The sequence below is a fragment of the Diospyros lotus genome, chromosome 10, assembly GCF_014633365.1.
Source record: "Diospyros lotus cultivar Yz01 chromosome 10, ASM1463336v1, whole genome shotgun sequence".
Lineage (NCBI taxonomy): Eukaryota > Viridiplantae > Streptophyta > Magnoliopsida > Ericales > Ebenaceae > Diospyros > Diospyros lotus.
This window is the reverse complement of record NC_068347.1, coordinates 17242814-17258655: the sequence shown is the minus strand read 5'-3', so window position 1 is coordinate 17258655 and position 15842 is coordinate 17242814. Positions and strand designations below refer to the sequence as shown.

At 34.4% G+C, this 15842-nt stretch overlaps 1 protein-coding gene across 8 annotated transcripts; it reads left to right on the top strand.

The window, feature by feature from the left end:
* Window positions 1-654: 654 nt before the first annotated feature.
* Window positions 655-15181, top strand: LOC127812136 (agamous-like MADS-box protein AGL23). Of its 8 annotated transcripts, XR_008025826.1 has the most exons (3): window positions 667-890; window positions 6226-6349; window positions 8628-8669. XR_008025826.1 is itself a non-coding variant. In XM_052352467.1 (2 exons), exon 2 carries the CDS (start codon window positions 14673-14675, stop codon window positions 15123-15125), a length of 453 nt encoding a protein of 150 aa, XP_052208427.1. In that variant the 5' UTR covers window positions 686-890; window positions 14633-14672; the 3' UTR covers window positions 15126-15181. The 8 variants fall into 8 exon arrangements, 3 of the variants coding, with proteins under 3 accessions (XP_052208427.1, XP_052208426.1, XP_052208428.1); XR_008025825.1 differs by lacking the exons at window positions 6226-6349; window positions 8628-8669 and adding an exon at window positions 10114-10468 and having other exon boundaries at window positions 655-890; XR_008025828.1 differs by lacking the exon at window positions 6226-6349 and having other exon boundaries at window positions 655-890.
* The last annotated feature ends 661 nt before the right edge of the window (window positions 15182-15842 follow it).

Here is a 15842-nt window from a genome sequence, read left to right as displayed (position 1 = left end):
GTTCTATAATTTTCATTTAATATAATTTTTATTTATAGAAAAAAAAATTTAATTATTTGAAGTAACAAACATATAATAAATAATTCAATATATCAAACTAATTTATTAGATTTATAATATAATTAATTTAAAATACAATAATTTAAATTATTTTATTATCACATTTTAGATAATTATAATAAATTATTATTTAAAATATTTAATAATTATCATAATTAAAATTACTCAAAATAGATGCCAAGATTACCGTAAGGAAAATGCCCCTTCTGGTTAAAAACAAACAAATCAGTCAAAGATATTTCATATTATTTTTTTTATAATTTAAAACCTAAAATAAAGTATTTCGTTTTATTATTTTTTTAATTTCAACCGTCTGCAATTCTTTGTGATAGCCAAAAATAATTTAAAAAACTGAAACAAAATATTCTCTTTGATTCTTTTTATTTAAAAATTTTGTAATTTTCTGTGGCGAATATTTCATATATATATATATATAGCAAGACCTGTTTTTGACAATTGAACAACCCCTTAATGTATATGTGATGATAACTCCTTAATTTATTTTATTCTTGAAATATATTTAAAAGTAAATTCAGCATATATTTAATTATTAAATATTAAACAAAAAATAAGAAAGAGGCCAAATCCCCCCCCCCCCCCCCCCCCCCCAATCAGTGCCTTCTTTAAACCCTTCTCCCTTCTACCTTCTGCAAACCCTTCTCCGTCTCTGGCTCTCTCGCCCTCGCTGTCACCCTCTCGCTCGCCCTCGCTCGCTGCCTCGCCCTCGCCCTCGCCCTCGCGCTCGCGGCTCGCCCTCGCTCGCTCGATCTCTCGCCCTCGCTCGCTCGCGGCTCGCCCTCGCTCTTTTACTGGTCTCTCCAATACGCCAGGTTCGTTCTTCTCCTATTGTTTTTTTTTTATGTTTCGCCTTTTACCTTTAATTTCACCGTGTTTGGCAAGTGGAGATCTCCATCTCATTGCAGGCTCCTTTGTGATTTCAAACACAGAAGGAAAGATAGCCTCCTAGTAGTTTGATCTGTTAGTTGGAATGAATGACCAAGAAACAAAAGGATTGATATTTTTTTCTTCGTCTTCTAATTTATTTGGGGAACCCATCGGGGTCTAAGGGCTTAAAATTGATTTTGCCTTTCTATTCTTTTATTTTGGCGAGGGTGTCAGTCTTTTGCTTTTCCATATGGGGGTAATGGTTTGCTCTTGCTAGAATGCTTATATTTATTACTGCAAGCAGGATATGAAAATGTGTACTTTCATTTCCTGAAAATGCACAAGTATTTTTGTTTTCATCATGCATGTATTTTGTCAGTGCAAAGAGTAGCTGTTACGAAAACAATTGGTGCTAAGACCATATGCATAATAGTATCCAAAAACTTGGTGTTTCTTTCTGATTAAGACACCCACAAAATCATAATTATGTCAGTTGAAAACTTTAGAATGGTATGGATATCATAAACTATCTGTGGAATTGTTTAATCGCATGGCAACTTAAGCAAATGCTTGCAGTTGTAGGTTAAATTCAATTGTAAAAAAATCTTTATTTAAAAGTTAATTATATTGTAAAGATATGCTGTTACAACAGGGTGTGTGGGTAGAGTATGATTGGAATTATGTGGAAGGTGATTGTTAGTGATGTGTTTTAAGGTAGTAGTGGTCGAATACCGGACAAAGGTATTTTTGGGCTACCTAGTTGGCTAGCAGGTCCCTTTCTCATATGGTTTACTGAGGTCCTCAGTTAGTTCTACTTGTTAGATGGAGAATCTTCTGCAGAGATTGAATAGCCAGGTTTTCAAGGTTACAGTAGAGGGTTCTCAATCAAAATTACAGTTTCTAGTGTTTCTTGAGTTTCCTTGTAGGGTTTTTTGCCATGAGAGAGTAGCCTACTAAATAAATTATAATAAGAACTGTTCAGGAAAAAAATAATTTATTCAGTGGCTTCATCAATAGTAAAAGACTTGAAACTGGATGTGTGTAAGACCAAAATATCAAATGAATATAAGCATAACAACAAATATACATATATTTTGACTTGGGTTTGTTGACAACAAAGTCTTTTTCATTGCTTTCCGCTAGCATTTTGACTTTCAAGGAATCATTTATCTATTCCGAAAATTGCACAGCATATGCATTCCTCTAGCAATTCATTTTTAACTAATCATTCCTCTAGCAATTCATTTTTAACTAGCTGGCATCTGTTCTTTCTCTTTCAAGGGTAATCTGAAACTGACTATGCTGTATCTTGCTTACATTTTGTTTTGATGAATTCTAGACTAGCAGTCTCCTGTATAAACTGCTTCCCAGTTGTGCCCAGTAGGTATACAGGCTAAATTCTATATAAATTGAAATCTGTATACAATCCTCTCCAGAAAGAATTCATTGAAGGGATCCTGATTTTTGAGCTTCACTATTCTATTCTTACCGAGTTTATATTTCTATTACAACAATTGATTCGGATTCTATTTTGTTAGTAGAAGTGATTGTTTTTAGAAGTTTAATTATTTTGTAGTTCTATATTAATAAATCTATGACAATGTAATAATAAACATGTAGATAGAATTAGAAATTAAGTTTATTTTCTATTTTATTTGTTTTTAAATATTTAACAAATTTCACAGAAAGAGAGAGAGAGAGAGAGAGAGAGAGAGAGACTTACAAATCTAATCCGTCTTCCAAGATAGAATTTTCTTGATCGCTTTATGTTTGTGTGATGAGAGAGAGAGAGAGAGACTTACAAATCTAATCCGTCTTCCAAGATAGAATTTTCTTGATCGCTTTATGTTTGTGTGATGAATGATGATGATGCAGAACTGGAGGACGAACATTAAAAGAAGTAAATGAGGAAGGAAGAAAAGAAATCTAAGAGAAAACTTAAATTGTTCTATCTATTTATAGAAAATAAATAAAAACATAAACCTTTTAGGAATTAAGTAAAAAAACCTGATCTCACTAAAGTTGTAAGCGATCAAGAAAATTCTATCCTGAAATCTGTACACAATCTTCTTCGGAAAGAATTCATTAAAGGGATCGTGATTTCTGAGTTTCACTATTCTATTCTTAGTGAGTTTATATTTCCATTACAACAATTGATTCAGATTCTATTTTGTTAGTAGAAGTAGTTTTTAGAAGTCTAATTATTCTATAGTTCTGTATTAATAAATATGTGGTAATATAATAATAAACATGTAAATAGTATTAGAAATTAAGTTTATTTTTTATTTTATTTGTTTTTAAATATTTGACAGCTCAACTTTAGTAAGATTAGGTTTTTTTACTTAATTCCTAAAAAGTTTATGTTTTTGTTTATTTTGTATAAATAGATAGAACAATTTAGGCTGTTTTCTTTTTGTTGTTTTTAGGTCTTTTTTAGTTTTTAGTTTTCTAAAACAATGAAAATGTGTTTACTTTTATCATTTTTAAAAACAAGAAAAAATTTTGTGAAGGAAATCTGTAATATCTCAAAATTTGAAAATAAATAATAATTATCAATTTCGGTATTTGAGGAATTAGGAAAAAATAATAATTTATGTAGTTTTGAGGAAATAGGAAATTAAGGGTAATTAATTAAATTACTTGGGAATAGTTAATCATTATTAATTATCGTATTTGTGATGATAATTAAATAATTGTGGGTTAAAAGGAAATATTAATTCATTTGAGAATTTGGAGATTTAAGAAAATATTTATTGATGTTATTTTGAGAAAATAATTAAGTTAATTGGGAGTATTTATGAAAATAGCAAAATAAATTAATTTAGTGAATTTTCTGAAAATTTGGGGTGAAAGTGAAATAGAAGGAAAATGGAGTTTGGGGTGTATGTGGTATTTTCGGAAGAAGTGAGGTTTATATGCAAATTCTGGAACTTGTCTTGGGTTCCCTATAAAATTAATGGGCCGCGTATAATAGGTGAAGGAAGCGGCCAGCCCAATGGTCGCATGGGCGCGGGTGCAAGCGTGAGACGTGGAATTGAGCCAAGGGGCAGGCATGCGTTGGGGGAAGAAATAATTTATTTTGGCAGTAGGGGGCGCCCAAAACGACGCCGTTTTGGGGTGCCAGTGCTGGCCCATTTGCGCGGCCACATGGCGCGCGCTGGCGCGCCCACACGGCTGCTCTCCCACACCTTTGATTTCACGAATTTTAAGACCAATTTGGCCATGTATTTTGGCCGATTTTTCTCATGGGATTAGCTTATTGTTTAAGGCTTCAATTGAAGCTAAAAGGAAGCCAAAATAGAGAGTAAATCGGGAGAAGAATAGGCGCGAAGCAGCGTGAAGAAGGGAGAAAATAGATAGAAAATTGAAGAAATTAATTTTTATTTCGTGTAATCGAAGATTTGAAGGGCAAGGTAGGTTAATCAGGTTGTATTAAATATTTTCTACGGATTAAATCGTATTTTTAGGTTGTATTCTAGTTTATTTTAGTGTTAATATTATTTTGCAGTGCGTGGGCATTTAAGGCCAAAACTCTACGAAATAAGGCAAGCACTTTTCACTTTCTAATTTTTAGTGACCTCTTATACCCGTAATAGCCTTGATTTTATACGGTTGGATTATTTATATTTCACGGTTAAATTTAATTAATGTGAGTCACAGTTTTAGTAATTGCTATTAAACGTTTTACTTCGCAGCGGGAGTGCAAGAACAACAGGAAACGGTTGTGTAAATGCAAGCTCCTAACCCTTTCCTCCTGTTCTTTATTTCCCGTGAAAGTTTCTGTAGTTTCTCGTATTTTATACCCTTTCTCACCGTGATTCGGTTCCACGCATTAATAACAATAATTCGAGTGGCAACCACCTTATGACTTATATTTTATTAATGAGGTTATTGTTAATAGAATGAGTTAAGCAGTGATGTCTTAGTGTCTTTCATTTCGATTGTCACGGGATTTTGTATTGTCCTGCTTTTCTTAGGAATGATTCCGAACCTGATGGGCTAGGTTCTTAGAAGAGTCGGTATGGATTATGGGTTATGTTAAAGGGTTTAATGAGAAAAGCAAATGGTTCGTTAACACGATAAGAGATGAGAATGAGAACGATATTATTATGTTTATGTGATTGTGTACGTGAAGAGTTACAAAGAAATGTTATGTAAGGTTAAGTCTAAAAGATATAAATTAAATGTTGATCGTGTGTGTCCTAAGGGTATGGGGTACAAAGCCACTTACTGTCGATTGTGGGTCGTGGCAGTTGATGGCTGGATGTGTGGGCGCCAGTTATCGGCTGTTACGATAAGCGCTAGACGGGTCAAAAGAGCTAGTACTACCAGATTCCCGCATTGGCTCGTGCATATCATGATGTGTGTGCTATAGGGGGCTGGGTTGCATTCATTTGGGGAAACATGTTTTGTGTGTGATGGGATGTGTGAGCATTTGCATGACCCGGTTGGTCTGAGAGCCAATTTGGGTACCTTAGGTGAAGATATGCATTGAGAGCATGCTGCATGTGTGTATTCCTATGTGGGTGTAACATGGCCTGATGCTTGGTTTATGAGGGTCTTGCCATCACGTTTATGATGCAGAAACCATTGCATTTTTTATGTGTTGTATTGCGTGGTTCTATTATTACTATTATTCTAGGCAGGAGATTAGCTCGGGGGAAGCCCGAGGGTAGACCTTTAGAGCTTTGGCTCGGCTTAGAAATTAGCTCAGGGTAAGCTCGAGGGAAGACCTTAGAAATTAGCTCGGGGTATGCCCGAGCGAAGACCTTAGAAATTAGCCCGAGGGAAGCCCAAGGGAAGACCTTAGAGATTAGCTCGGGGGAAGGCCCGATAGATTAGTCGGGAAGTGCAAGGCTATGTTATGGGTGGAATACGAGGCACGGACCTGGTAGATTAGTCGGGGAGTGCGAGTTCTAAACTTAAGATTGATTGGTTTCACGTTAACACATGTTATGAATATTAAGAAAAGCCGACCAAGGTCAGGAAAATGCGGGTCTTTATGGGTAATGATATGGTAGTCTATGTTAGATTGCAACAGGTTTGTACGTGGGACTTGGGCGCCAATGTGTATCTTATGTGGGCCCCAAGGACTGCTTATGTGCAAAGTTACTTTATGTTATGCATTTACGGTGTAAGTGTATGATCATGGCATGGTGTGTTGTTGCATTGGCATGATTTGCATGGGGTGTCATGGGAAGAGTCCTATTTTTAATTGACAGCCTTTCTTTTATGAGCTTGCTGAGTTTTGCAACTTACGTTTGCTTTCTATCATTCCAGGTAAGAGAAACATCTGTGATAGCATGTACGTTCAGCGGGATTTGGGTCCAGACCGTCGTGTTATGATAGCAAGTGTAGAGCTCTCTCGAAACTAGATCCTGGGTGTCATTGTACTTGTAATAAGGTTAATGTTTTATGTTTGAGATATATGTGTATTATGTAAGCCAAATGAGCTCACGGTGATCAGCTATGTATTGACGATTATGAGACGTTATAAAAAAAAGAAAGAAGATTATAACTTAAATAAGGGTTATGTGTGAGTTGTAGTTGTGTTATTGTTCTGTATCATTTTAGTAATGACCCTCTTACGGATCCTCTATTCGCGGTAGGGGCTCCAGGAGGCGGATCGTTACAGTTTGGTATTAGAGAAAATTTAAGAGAGATGACTCTGCATACATAAGACGATCGAGTATAGTTAGGTGTGTGTCATGGGTTGTATGGCTGGAATTGTATGTCTAGTACGGGGTGCGTTTAGTTTGAATCTTGAATTCTAAGTATGATGGTATTATAGGAAAATGAGTGTTGAGGAATTGAGTGTCGCAACGCGCGATGGAAGGCTAGTGACTCGAGTCGGGATTTTGTGGATATTGAGGTTAGCCATGAGTAAATGGTAGGAGTAGACCCCACTCAAGGTACCTGTTCGTCGTCTAGGTTGATCTTGGTGTTTGTGTCCCTACTGGTGTTAGCTTACGACCCTGATGGAAGGTATGATTTAAGTGAGAGGCTAGGTGTATGAGGCATGGTTATAGATCGTTAAGGATGTGTTTGGGTGGTTTTGTGGTAGTAGGAGTGACTGTCAATAGAAAGTCACAATAGGAAATGTTATACGAGCTAATGAGTGAAATATAAATACCTGAACCTATCCAAGGGAATCTGCAACCAATAAGGACTCCCAAATGGAAACTCGGTGGGCAAAGTGCATAATAAAGATAACTAAGATAGGTTTAACCCTATCGATGAAGTGAGTATTAAGGTGATTTGGAAGTTATAAATGGTACAAGAAAATTGAGGTTGGTAGTTGACTCGGTGCATAAAAAAAAAAAAGAAAAGAAAAGAGAGAAGAGGGGAAACCAGTATAGGTGGGACTTTGAGGATGATTCGGTGACACAAGACGGCCAGTGAGATATTGGAAAATGATGATATGGAATGTCTCATGATGTTGAGTAATATCATGAGACTCGCGTGCATGTCTTGAGGAGATGGATTATGCGTGAATTTCGAGGACGAAATTCTATTAAAGAGGAAAGAATTGTAATATCTCGAAATTTGAAAATAAATAATAATTATCAATTTCGGTATTTGAGAAATTAGGGAAAAATAATAATTTATGTAGTTTTGAGGAAATAGGAAATTAAGGGTAATTAATTAAATTACTTGGTTAATCATTATTAATTATCGTATTTGTGGTGATAATTAAATAATTGTGGGTTAAAAGGAAATATTAATTCATTTGGGTATTTGGAGATTTAAGAAAATGTTTATTGATGTTATTTTGAGAAAATAATTAAGTTAATTGGGAGTATTTATGAAAATAGCAAAATAAATTAATTTAGTGGATTTTTTGAAAATTTGGGGTGAAAGTGAAATAGGTGGAAAATGGAGTTTGGGGTGTATGTGGCATTTTCGGAAGAACTGGGGTTTATATGCAAATTCTGGAACCTGTTTTGGGTTCCCTATAAAATTAATGGGCCGCGTATAATAGGCGAAGGAAACGGCCAGCCCAGTGGTCGCATGCGCGCAAGTGCAAGCGTGAGGCGTGGGATCGAGCCAAGGGGCAGGCGTGCGTTGGGGGAAGAAATAATTTATTTTGGCAGTAGGAGGCGCCCAAAACGATGCCGTTTTGGGGTGCCAGTGCTGGCCCATTTGCGCGGCCACGTGGCGCGCGTTGGGGCGCCTATACGGCTGCTCTCCCACACCTCTGATTTCACGAATTTTAAGGCCAATTTAGCCATGTATTTTGGCCGATTTTTCTCATGGGATTAGCTTGTTGTTTAAGGCTTTAATTGAAGCTAAAAGGAAGCCAAAACAGAGAGTAAATCAGGAGAAGAATAGGTGCGAAGCAGCGTGAAGAAAGGAGAAAATAGAGAGAAAATTCAAGAAATTGATTTTTATCCTGTGCAATCGAATATCTGAAGGGTAAGGTAGGTTAATCAGCTTATATTAAATATTTTTTACGGATTAAATCGTATTTTTAGGCTGTATTCTAATTTATTTTAGTGTTAATATTACCTACAGTGCATGGTTATTTAAGGCCAAAACTCTGCGAAATAAGACAAAACTCTCTTCACTTTCTAATTTTTAATGACCTCTTATACCCGTAATAGTCTCGATTTTATACGGTTGGATTGTTTATATTTCATGGTTAAATCTAATTAATATGAGCCACAGTTTTTGTTTCGCAGCAGGAGTGCAAGAACATCAAGAAACGGTCGTGTAAAGGCAAGCTCTTAACCCTATCCTCCTATTCTTTATTTCCCGTGAAAGTCTTCATAGTTTCTCGTATTTTATACCCTCTCTCACCGTGATTCGGTTCCACGCATTAATAAAAATAATTCGCGTGGCAACCACCCTATGACTTATATTTTATTAATGAGGTTATTGTTAATGGAATGAGTTAAGCAGTGATGTCTTAGTGTCTTTCATTTCGATTGTCACGGGATTTTGTATTGTCCTGCTTTTCTTAGGAATGATTCCGAACCTGATGGGCTAGGTTCTTAGAAGAGTCGGTATGGATTATGGGTTATGTTAAAGGGTTTAATGAGAAAAGCAAATGGTTCGTTAACACGATAAGAGATGAGAATGAGAACGATATTATTATGTTTATGTGATTGTGTACGTGAAGAGTTACACAGAAATGTTATGTAAGGTTAAGTCTAAAAGATATAAATTAAATGTTGATCGTGTGTGTCCTAAGGGTATGGAGTACAAAGCCACTGACTGTCGATCGTGGGTCGTGGCAGTTGATGGCTGGATGTATGGGCGCCAGTCATCGGCTGTTATGATAAGCGCTAGACGGGCCAGAAGAGCTAGTACTACCAGATTCCCGCATTTGCTTGTGCATATCATGATGTGTGCTATAGGAGGCTGAGTTGCATTCATTTGGGGAAACATGTTTTGTGTGTGATGGGATGTGTGAGCATTTGCATGATCCGGTTGGTCTGAGAGCTAATTTGGGTACCCTAGGTGAAGATATGCATTGAGAGCATGGCGCATGTGTGTATTCCTATGTGGGCGTAGCATGGCCTGATGCTTGGTTTATGGGGGCCTTGCCATCACGTTTATGCTGCAGAAGCCATTGCATTTTTTATGTGTTGTATTGCATGGTTCTATTATTACTGTTATTCTGAGCAGGAGATTAGCTCGGGGAAGGCCGAGGGTAGACCTTTAGAGCTTCGGCTCAGCTTAAAAATTAGCTCGGGGTAAGCCCGAGGGAAGGCCCGGTAGATTAGCCGGGAAGTGCAAGGCTATGTTGTGGGTGGAATACGAGGCACGAACCCGGTAGATTAGCTGGGGAGTGCGAGTTTTGAACTTAAGATTGATTGGTTTGACGTTAACACATGTTATGAATGTCAGGAAAAGCCGACCAAGGTCAGGAAAATGCGGGTCTTTATGGATAATGATATGGTAGCCTATGTTAGGCTGCAATAGGTTTGTACGTGGGGCTTGGGCGCCAATTTGTGTCTTATATGGGTCCCGAGAACTGCTTATGTGCAAAGTTACTTTATGTTATGCATTCACGGTGTAAGCGTATGGTTTATGGCATGGTGTGTTGTTGCATTGACATGATTTGCATGTGGTGTCATGGGAAGAGTCCTATTTTTAATTGACAACCTTCCTTTCATAAGTTTGTTGAGTCTTGCGACTGACATTTGCTTTCTATCATTCCAGATAAGAGAAACATCTGTGACAGCAGGTACGTTCATCGGGATTTGGGTCTAGACCATCGTGTCATAATAGCAAATGCAGAGCTCTCCCGAAATTAGATTTTGGGTGTCATTGTACTTGTAATAAGGTTAATGTTTTATGTTTGAGATATATGTGTATTATGTAAGTCAAATGAGCTCACGGTGATCAGCTATGTAATGACGATTATGAGAAGTTATAAAAAAAAAAAAGATTATGATTTAAATAAGGGTTGTGTGTGAGTTGTAGTTGTGTTATTGTTTGGTATTTTTTTAGTAATGACTCTCACGGATCCTCTATTCGCGGTAGGGGCTCTGAGAGACGGGACGTAATAAAATTCAAAATAACAAAAAATTATTTTGGATGTTTTTGGTCAAAACAATCTCTAATTCCAAAATATGGAAAATACAATCAATTTTTCATGTTGTGACGCTAGAAATAAAATTATATATTTATTTTAAATTTAAAAAATATAATATATCTATATTATAATTAATAATATATGATGACATACAGAATATTATTAAGTATATTACACATTATGTATAATAATATATAATCTAAATTATTACTTCTATGTTAATAATTTATTAATTAAATTTTTTATTTTATTTTAATAGTAAAATTGTATTAAAAATAGTTAGTTTTATCATTTAATAATCAAATTTATTAAATAAAATATCACAAAATATTTTTTCTCAAAATTCTAAAGTAAATGTGTTTTTTAATTTTTTGTTTTAAAAAATAATTTTTAAAATGATAAAAAAACACGTTTTTAATTTTTTGAAAACAGATTATAAAAACTGAAAATTGAAAATTTAAAATTAAAAATTGAAAACAGTAAGAGAACGTAGCGTTAAGTTTTCTAGATTTCTTTTCCTCCTTCCTCGTTTTCTTCTTCTAACGTTCTTCTTCCAGTTCTGCATCATCATCATTCATCGTACAAACATAAAGCGATCAAAAAGATTCTATTTTGGAAGACGGATTAGATTTGTAAGCATCTTCTCTCTCTCTCTCTCTCTTTGATTTATTTATACACAATTCTCTTCGAAAATAATACATTAAAGGGATTCTGATTTCTGAGTTTCACTATTCTATTCTTAGTGAGTTTATATTTCCATTACAACAATTGATTCGGATTCTATTTTGTTAGTAGAAGTGGTGGTTGTTTTTAGAAGTTTAATTATTCTGTAATTCTATATTAATAAATCTGTGTTAATGTAATAATAAACATGTAGATAGAATTAGAAATTAAGTTTATTTTTTATTTTATTTGTTTTTAAATATTTGACAACTCAACTTTAGTAAGATTAGGTTTTTTTTTTTACTTAATTCCTAAAAGGTTTATGTTTTTGTTTATTTTGTATAAATAAATAGAACAACTTAAGTTTTCTCTTTAGATTTCTTTTCGTCCTTCCTCGTTTTCTTCTTCTAACGTTTGTCCTCTAGTTCTGTATCATCATCATCATCATCATATCATCATTCATCACACAAGTATAAAGTGATCAAGAAAATTCTATCCTGGAAGACGGATTAGCTTTGTAAGCGACTTTCTCTCTCTCTCTCTCTCTCTCTCTCTCTTTCTGATTTATTTATGCCCAATCCTCTCTGGAAAGAATTCATTAAAGGGATTCTGATTTCTGAGTTTCACTATTCTATTCTTAGTGAGTTTATATTTTCATCACAACAATTGATTCAAATTCTATTTTGTTAGTAGAAGTGGGTTTTTTTTATAAGTCTAATTATTCTGTAGTTCTATATTAATTAATAAATCTATGGTAATGTTGTAGTAATAAACATGTAGATAGAATTAGAAATTAAGTTTATTTTTTATTTTATTTGTTTTTAAATATTTGATAGCTCAACTTTAGTAAGGTTAGTTTTTTTTTTTTTTACTTAATTCCTAAAAGGTTTATGTTTATTTTGTATAAATAAATAGAACAACTTAAGTTTTCGCTTCTTCCTTTCTCATATTCTTCTTCTAATGTTCGTCCTCCTCCCCTTATGCATCATCATCATTCATCACACAAACATAAAGTGATCAAGAAAATTCTATCTTGGAGGACGGATTAGATTTGTAAGCAACTCTCTCTCTCTCTCTCTCTCTCGGATTTTTCCCTTGAAGGTATAGTGTAAAATATTTATTTTTGTAAGTTATTTATGTTTTTATATACGAGCTCGATACTGTATATAAAAACTTACTGAATTGACTTATAAGCATAGAGGATATTATGTTAAAACTTGAAGATCAACACAAACTAAGATTAAGATTAGCATTAGGGGAAGGGGAGAGGGCTGGAAATTGATGCGGATATTACCTATAGAATAAAAGTAGGAGGATGGTTAAAATAAAGGTGTACAAGTTTAATGTGATTATAAAATTCATTAAAGTTAAAAGACAAATTTTACAAGACAATTGTATCGTCATTTTTGTTATATAATAGCGAATGTTGTGCAGTAAAACATTACCATATGAAACACATGAACACAATTAAGATGATGATTTTAAGATTAAAATGTAGTCATATAAAGAAAGATAACATTAGAATTAAAATTATTTTTTGATAAGTTTTTGGTAACTTTTATTGTAGATACAATTAATGAGACGTAATTAATATTGTTTGATTATAGAAGAAAAAGATAGAAATTTTTGTGAGACATGAGTAAAATTGTTTTATTATACAAGAAGAAAGGCACAAACATCTTGACTTATTAGAAATAATAGGGATCTTCTTTAATTTTATATACTTTGCATCACTCTTTCCCTATCTTGAGAAAACGACCATTAAATTTTAAAAAATACACGAAATGCCCATTGCCCTTTAGTTTTCTATAATTTAACCAAAAAAAAAAAAAAAAATACTGAGAATGAGTTGTCGCCATTGTTAAGCTCCACCATGCTTCATTTTAAATTTTAATAGGTTTATCATGCTTCATTATTTATTTATTTTTACTTACTAAATATTAAGATCAAAGGTTCAAACACCTAGATTAGACTAACTCGACCCAACTTGTGACCCCACTAATAGCCAAGTATGATGCAATTAGCAATCATATTTTAAGATTTATATGGTTAGTCACACCTAATGTGCCATCTATGTAAGCCTATAAATTTGAGATTCGCACTAATAAGTAGTGGGTTTGATTCCTTGTCCCACGCAGTTAGGCAAAGCCTGTACCTGCGATTTATTTTCTCTGCTAAAATCGAGGGCATGAGCAGCGGGAGATCGCGAAAGGACAATAATCCTAAAGAAACCTCTAAATCGACTGAGTTTACCTTGAAATCAATCCAATCCTAATCTATTTATTTAAGGTCCAATACTATATGTTGTTTTACTCTTAACTTGATTTTATATTTAATTATTCTCTTCTTTTTTGAATAAAAAAATCTTAAAAATAAATTTTTTTTGTCACATTAAATGTTTTTTTTAGTACAAGCAACAATATTTAAACCGTATTTAACAATTGGATTTGGATGAATATTTACAAAATCAAAAAGGTATTTTAATTTCTAAATTAAAAATAATGTGTAAGCAAATTATAAAATTATGGCAAAAAGGTTTAGTAGATCCAATTTGAGAGAGGCCCACTAACCTGATTATCCATAGTATCCCAAAGAGTAGAACTCGACCCACCAGCGAGGCTTCTCAACTTCTCATTCCCAAATCAATTATTAATAAATCATCCGTGCATGTGGCTAGGGCTCAAAAGTTGAAAATATAGGCACCAAGTTCTTGATCACCATCATCTAGTTCTTGAAATTGAAGCTGATTACAAATTAGGCCTTCTTGTTTATTCGAATTGCTGCGTGTGCTGCTATGGTTGTACTGTGTCAGTTCCCTTATTCTCCGTCTCTCTTTCTAGGGCTTCTTTGAATCGTTATTTCCATTCTCTGATTGTATTTTGTTCGTCCCCTGCTCTCGTGCCGGCTATATTTCTTTCTCTATTCGTGTGCTTGCAATAGAGTTTAGACACTTCTTAGGATCGAATTTGTCACGGTCGAAGGTCCAAGAAGGTTTTCGTTAGCTCATCTTCTTGTTATTTGCTTACATGCAGATTTTTCAATTATTGTTGTAAAGATTTTGTTTATGATTATTGTAACCTAAAAGCAAGTTTTATTTATTATTGTTGCAAGAAGTTGCATTATGAATTGTTTTGTTATTATTGGGTTGGGAGTCAGGGGTCGAGGCAAGTTCGGGATTCCCATTCCTTCCCCGTCGGGAGCTGGGATGGGATTTTAGATTTGTGATTTGTACTCTTACCTGGGGGCTTAGGGCGGGTGGTGGGGTATTGGGGTCAAGGATGAGGAGCAAAACCCGGCCTCGCCCTATTCTTGGTCCTATTTCTCGGTGCCTTATGAAAGATCCTAAACCTTCTCAAGTCTCATCCCTCTACGATTAGAACATAATTTCCAATATCTACTACCCAGTTCTATCTATTCCAAAGAACTTCACATGTCTTTGATATGGCATTGTTCCTTTACTCTTCTTCTCAATTTCCACAGGGTTTCCATTCATCGCAGTGACACTAGTGAACTCAAGATCATGGGGCGGAAGAGAGTGGAAATCAAGAAAATAGGTGACAAGGCCAGAAGACAGACAACCTTCACAAAGCGCAGGGACGGGTTGTTCAAGAAGATGGCAGACCTGTGCAAGATGTGCGAAGTCGAGGGAGCTATTATTACTTTCACGGAGGTGGGCAACATCTTTGCCTTTGGCAATCCTTCAGTAGACCATGTCATTCAGCAATATGTGGATAAAACATCGGACTCTAATGGTGCACAAATTGATGATAACAATGAAAAAAGAGAGGAGGAAGAAGAAGAAGAAAAAGAAAAAGAAAAAGAAGCCAGAGGAGAGTTGGGGGATAAGCATGTGGAGATTCTGGCGCGCCTGGAAGCAGTGAAAAATACTGGAGAGATGGTGGATGAGGCATTACCAATGGTTGAATCATTTCTATTACAAGAAAGAGTGAATGGTTTTACAGAAAGCTCTTGATCTCTCGTCACAGTCATAACAATCAAGATCTATTTGTTCTGTTGTTCTTTATGATATTTTACTCTTGTGTTTAGTTTTGATGAAAAACAAAATTAATTTATACCCTAAGTCATAAGTCAAGTATATGATTTTCAAACAAAAATCAATTTCAAATGCGTTGTTGAATTAAATCAAATGAACTATACATACATATATATATATATATAAATGGTGGTTTATAACAGCTTATATTTTGATTTAAACAAATCTTCTAAATTATTTTTAAATCGTTGGTTAAATTGGAACAAAATTTTTCAAAGGCAAGAAATTAGTTGTCGATTGGTTCTAGAGACTTTGTTGATTGTCTTGGCTATTTTGCTTTTGGCTACTGACCATTCATCTTATGGCTATCGACCAACAGAGTGTATGTTGATAATAGATTGATATTTTGCATTTGTTATGATTTTGATAATAAAAATTAATTACATTTTAATGATGAAATTATTTTATTAATGATTATTAACTTGATGCTATTGGTCTCTTGACACACAATGACCACTCAAGAGGGCGGTGAATTGAGAGATAAAAACTTATTAAAACAAATTCTTTCATTTTTAAACTGTTGAGCTTTTCTTATACAAATAAAATACTTGTTATAAATATATATGTTGCTTGGGAGTGACAATAATATAAATACTCAAACAACCACAATAATAACATAAGATATATAGTGGTTCG